Source organism: Oryx dammah, unplaced genomic scaffold (assembly GCF_014754425.2).
Source record: "Oryx dammah isolate SB20612 unplaced genomic scaffold, SCBI_Odam_1.1 HiC_scaffold_3, whole genome shotgun sequence".
NCBI classification, from domain to species: Eukaryota; Metazoa; Chordata; class Mammalia; order Artiodactyla; family Bovidae; genus Oryx; species Oryx dammah.
Window position 1 is genome coordinate 112,731,743 of NW_024070187.1, and position 6,000 is coordinate 112,737,742.

Here is a 6,000-nt window from a genome sequence, read left to right on the forward strand (position 1 = left end):
CCTTCCAGCACAGCCGACCCCCAGCTCTGCCCGCCATGCTCACCGAGCCGCTGATGCAGGGGACGTCATCGTAGTGAAGCGCCGTCCCACTGGGGTGTGCGTAGCCGTTGGAGGTGCTCCCCACGTAGGGGTTAGTGGACAGAACACGCCGGTTCATGAAGCTGAAAGAGAGGAAGCGGGTTACGACCCTCCGGCGGATGACCGAGCCTCCGGGAGCGCTGACGGGTGCCTGGGCTCTGTCCGGGGCTGCGGGTGGAGAAATGTCAGGACCTGGGCAGGACCAGGGGTTCTACAGCCATCAGGGAGGACCCTCACCTGCAGGACGGGACGTCACCCGTACCTGGGACTGCAGCACAGATCGGGGACGAGCCTGCCGGGGACTTGGAAAGCGGCCCTGCCCACGCCTGGTGTGCCACAAATAAGCCGGCATTCAGCAATTTATAGCAGGGGCTCAGCCTGCTTCTGCCCATAAAGCTTGACCAGAACACCTTTATTTACCGGGACCCTTCACCGATAAGCTGTCAATGTCTCCTTTTTTTCCACATGCCTTTTTCATGAGCCTGGTAATTCTGGAAGGCAGAGACCATCTGGTCTGCAAAATCGAAGTATCTCCTCTCCGGCTCTTCTCAGGGCAAGTTCATGGACCTTGTTCTAGAAGCACCTTAGAGCGTCCATCCCACAGCCTTTCTTGAGCTTTGCTCCCTCCTTGAGTGTTTGTTCCCTCCCCTCGGCCCTCCCCACCCTGAACTTCTGGGAGCCTGAGGGCGGCCACCCTCAGCCCTTGGGAGGCAGGGCAGGCCACGTTACCGTGGTGGCTCTAAGACCCACACAAGTGCTGGTGACCTGCGAGGCTCCAAGCGCCAAGCCCACTCCCCGCGCTCCCCACCCCTCCTGCTCTTCACCCCAGGCTCCCAGCGGCTCACTGCCTGCAGCTCTGAGACCCCTCTTTCCCGATCACCCCAAGTAAGCAGCGTCCCCTTCCCCCTCTGCACCTCTCTGCTGTCCCTGCTCCTTCCTATCACTAATCATCCCCTGACATGTGACACAGTGATGTCTGCCTTCCCCACTGGAACCTCAGCTTCAGGAGGACACGGCCTCTACCAGCTCTGTTCCTCATGGGCTGGGGTGGCAGCCAGCAGACAAAAGCTGCTCAACAAATATGAATGAAGGAAGCAGGGAAGGAAGGCATGTGTGAACAGTCTGCTCATGGTACAAGTGAAAAACCTCAGCGCCTAGGGAGGAATTACCCTAGAGATTTTCCAATTTTCCCAACTGGAAAAACTAAGACAGCCTGAAATTTAAAACAAAACAAAACAAAATCTGTTTTTTTGAATTTTGCTTTTTCTTGGGATCTTACATTTCTACGGTAATTAGATGAATTTAAAAAACAGGCAAATGAGCAAAGCTGGGGGCAGAAAGTGGGAAGGGGAGACCTGCCTCTCAGACACTTGCGACAAAGCTGCCCTGGGATGCCTGGCTCCTGAGAGAATGAGGGGACGGGGCTGTACAGGATCCGCCCTGGGGGTAAACCTGCTTTCCCCACCACCCGGCCGAGCACAGGAACACGGCTCGGGTCCAGTGCTGCCCTCTGCTGGGAGAACACAGAATACACAGCAAGTCCCACCCGGGACACACAGCCATCTCACAAAGTAACTCTTTCCCTGATACAAAAATGCATATGATTCTTCTGTATTAAAACACTTTAACATATATTTAGGAAAAGGTGCAGGAGACATGGGTTCAAGCCCTGGATCAGAAAGATCCCCTGGAGAAGAAAATGGCAACCCACCCCAGTATTCTGGAAATCCCGTGGACAGAGGAACCTGGCGGGCTACAGTCCATGGGATTGCAAAAGAGGCGGACGGGTTAGCGACGAAATAACAACAACGTATAGGAAAAACAGAATACAAGAAAGACAGATGTGATTTGCTTTCAGATACACATTTAATGTTTTCTGGTTTAAACACCTCATTAGAGGGTATTTTGGGGGTGAAGGATTGGTGATGAGAGGCACGCCATAGGGTGACCACCCCAGCCCCACTGGCTGCCTGTGGCCCGACGTGCTCCAATGCCCGTGAGCACTACAGGGCTGTTCCTTGCTCTGAGACAGATGCCCTGCCCAGGGGCTGTCTCCTGCCTGGTCTGTGTCTCCGTGCTCTGGCCCCTGCATGGCTCCCACTGGGCACAGATGCCCGGAGGAAGCATGGACCACGAGGGGTGGGGCAGAAGCTCGCTCACTAGGAACAGACACCAGCGGGTCACTTCGGAACCACAGGGCCTAACGGGAGGTCACAGACACACAGGATGTCCTGTCCCAGCTGGAAGAGATCTTGGCCACCAGCCAGGCTGCCCGTCATCTCTCAGACAGGGACCTGGCCCCCCCAGCTAGGTCTCTGGGATCCAAGACCAAATATGAGGTTCCTCACCTTTTGACCAGACACTGTTCCTGTAATCCATTGTTGGCCACATAGAAACATAAAAATGAGACACGAGGCCACGTGCCACCTGTTAACCCAAAACCTAAGACACAGAAATACATGTGCCTGCTCAGGCGCTTCAGCTGTGTCCACATCTTTGTGACCCCGTGGACTGGAGCTCACCAGGATACTCTGTCCACGGGGATTCTGCAGGCAAGAATCCTGGAGGGGGCTGCCATGCCCTCCTCCAGGGGATCTTCCTGACCCAGGGACTGAACCCACGCCTCCTGCATTTGCAGGCCGGTTCTTTACCACTAGGGCCAACCAGGAGAGATATATATCAGTTCAGTTCAGTCGCTCAGTCTTTGCGACCCCATGAATCGCAGCACGCCAGGCCTCCCTGTCCATCACCAACTCCCGGAGTTCACTCAGACTCATGTCCATCGAGTCAGTGATGCCATCCAGCCATCTCATCCTCAGTCGTCCCCTTCTCCTCCTGCCCCCAACCCCTCCCAGCATCAGAGTCTTTTCCAATGAGTCAACTCTTCGCATGAGGTGGCCAAAGTACTGGAGTTTCAGCTTTAGCATCATTCCTTCTAAAGAAATCCCAGGGTTGATCTCCTTCAGAATGGACTGGTTGGATCTCCTTGCAGTCCAAGGGACTCTCAAGAGTCTTCTCCAACACCACAGTTCAAAAGCATCAATTCTTTGGTGCTCAGCTTTCTTCACAGTCCAACTCTCACATCCATACATGACCACAGGAAAAACCAGAGCCTTGACTAGATGGACCTTAGTGGCAAAGTAATGTCTCTGCTTTTCAATATGCTATCTAGGTTGGTCATAACTTTTCTTCCAAGGAGTAAGCGTCTTTTAATTTACTTACACGTTCCTAATTAGAATCTTATCATGGGGAAAAAATAACAAGAATGAACAGAACAGTAAGCACTTGATCACCGTCACTCTGGTTTTCAAACAACAGAAGTGAGAGAGTACAGGTGGTCTGACTTCAGAAATCCTCTCGCGCTCCCGGAGATTTTCCGGTAAAGTTGTTTAGGGTTGACTCGCTCTGCCCAGGCCATCTGCCTTAGCTGGCTGGAACATGGTGGCTGGATTCCTAACATGTGCACGCTTAGTTGCTCACTCGTGTCCAGTTCTTTGCGACCCCACAGACTGCAGCCCGCCAGGCTCCTCTCTCCATGGAATCCTCCAGGCAAGGATACTGGAGTGGGTTGCCATTTCCTTCTGCAGAGGATCTCTCCCACCCAGGGGTCGAATCCAGGTCTCCTGCACTGCAGCCAGATTCTTTACCAGGGAGCTACCAGGGAAGCCCAATTCCTAACACAGGCCGACGTTATCTTTACTTTACTGAGCCCCCTCAGTTCAGTTCAGTTCAGTTCAGTTCAGTTGCTCAGTTGTGTCTGACTCTTTGCGACCCCATGAATCGCAGGACACCAGGCCTCCCTGTCCATCACCAACTGCTGGAGTTCAGCCAAACTCACATCCATCGAGTCAGTGGTGCCATCCAGCCATCTCATCCTCGGTCGTCCCCTTCTCCTCCTGCCCCCAATCCCTCCCAGCATCAGTCTTTTCCAATGAGTCAACTCTTCGCATGAGGTGGCCAAAGTACTGGAGTTTCAGGTTTAGCATCACTCCTTCCAATGAACACTCAGGACTTGTCTCCTTCAGGATGGACTGGTTGGATCTCCTTGCAGTCCAACGGACTCTCAAGAGTCTTCTCCAACACCACAGTTCAAAAGCATCAATTTTTCGGCACTCAGCTTTCTTCACAGTCCAACTCTCACATCCATATATGACTACTGGAAAAACCATAGCCTTGACTAGATGGACCTTAGTCGGCAAAGTAATGTCTCTGCTTTTGAATATGCTATCTAGGTTGGTCATAACTTTCCTTCCAAGGAGTAAGCGTCTTTTAATTTCATGGCTGTAATCACCATCTGCAGTGATTTTGGAGCCCCCAAAAATAAAGTCTGACACTGTTTCCACTGTTTCCCCATCTATTTGCCAGGAAGTGATGGGACCAGATGCCATGATCTTTGTTTTCTGAATGTTGAGCTTTAAGCCAACTTTTTCCCTCTCCTCTTTCACTTTCATCAAGAGGCTTTTTAGTTCCTCTTTACTTTCTGCCATAAAGGTGGTGTCATCTGCATATCTGAGGTTATTGATATTTCTCCCAGCAATCTTGATTCCACCTTGTGCTTCTTCCAGCCCAGCCTTTCTCATGATGTACTCTGCATATAAGTTAAATAAGCAGGGTGAAAATATACAGCCTTGACACACTCCTTTTCCTTTTTGGAACCAGTCTGTTGTTCCATGTCCAGTTCGAACTGTTGCTTCCTGACCTGTATATAGATTTCTCAAGAGGCAGGTCAGGTGGTCTGGTATTTCCATTTCTTTCAGAATTTTCCACAGTTTATTGTGATCCACACAGTCAAAGGCTTTGGCATAGTCAATAAAGCAGAAATAGATGTTTTTCTGGAACTCTCTTGCTTTTTCCATGATCCAGCGGATGTTGGCAATTTGATCTCTGGTTCCTCTGCCTTTTCTAAAACCAGCTTGAACATCTGGAAGTTCACGGTTCACGTACTAGCCAAGCATTAAGTTAATGTTCACCCCACAACCCCATTCAAGACTGCTCCAGTCCCCCACAAACACCACTCGTGTGGAAAAGTTAGATGGTGGTGTTGATGTTAAAGAGACAAACAGTGCAAACATCTGCGTTTATCTTCTTCCTACTCAAAGGATTGCAGAGTCTTCAAGGGCCCGGGTGGGCTTGTCAACTGTTGTTGGTATGTTTATCATCACCTGTTGATCATACAACTCCATCACCTGCTCTGTTTCAATCCACCTCCCTCGAGCCCCAGTCCAGATTCTCTGAGGACGAGAGAGCCAGAAGCGGGAATCTGGGGATCAGAGCTACGAGAGCCTCTAGTTTCAGATATCACGTTACCTAAACTCTGTGTTCTACAAAAAGACAATGGACGCTGACAGGTTAGGAAGGACATGTCTCAAACCTTTCCGTTCAGTACCTGCTGCAGCAGGACAGAACCCAGGTCCCTTCCTCCCAGCCCGGTGCTCCTTCCGGCGTAACCTCACAGGGCATCACTTTACGTAAAGGACCCGCAAACTCCTGCTGGGCGCAACCACGTCCACTGGTTCCAGGACCACCCTGCTGCTTTTGCCCGACCGCGGGGAGCTGAGCATGGTGACAAAGACGGGTGGTCATGCTGGGGAACACTATCTGCAAAGCTGAAAGTGCCTGCTGACTTGCCCTTCACAGAAAAGGGTGCCCGACCCCTGCTCTGCATGGCACAAAACAGGAACCAGCTGTGTTTTCCTTTCGCAGACGTGTTCCGGCAGATGAGCAGTCCTCCTGCGTCTTAAGTCTCTACACCATGTTCCACCCTACTGAAGACTGCAGGGCTTCAGTTTACGTGGGTGCTCACTATCGAGACTCTTTACGTGGGTGCTCATTATCGAAACTCTTTACGTGGGTGTTCACTATTGAGGCAGTTTATGTGGGTGCTCACCATCGAGGCGGTTTACGTGGGTGCTCACCATCGAG

General features: G+C 51.6%; 1 protein-coding gene across 2 annotated transcripts in view; it reads right to left on the minus strand.

Annotated features, from left to right (window-relative positions):
* Positions 1–6,000, minus strand: part of AFAP1 (actin filament associated protein 1) — a 147,012-nt gene that overhangs the window by 20,497 nt on the left and 120,515 nt on the right. For both annotated transcript variants that reach the window (XM_040237602.1, XM_040237603.1), the window contains exon 12: positions 44–161. In XM_040237602.1, the coding sequence (XP_040093536.1) occupies positions 44–161 (118 nt within the window). The remainder of the gene's footprint in view (positions 1–43; positions 162–6,000) is intronic.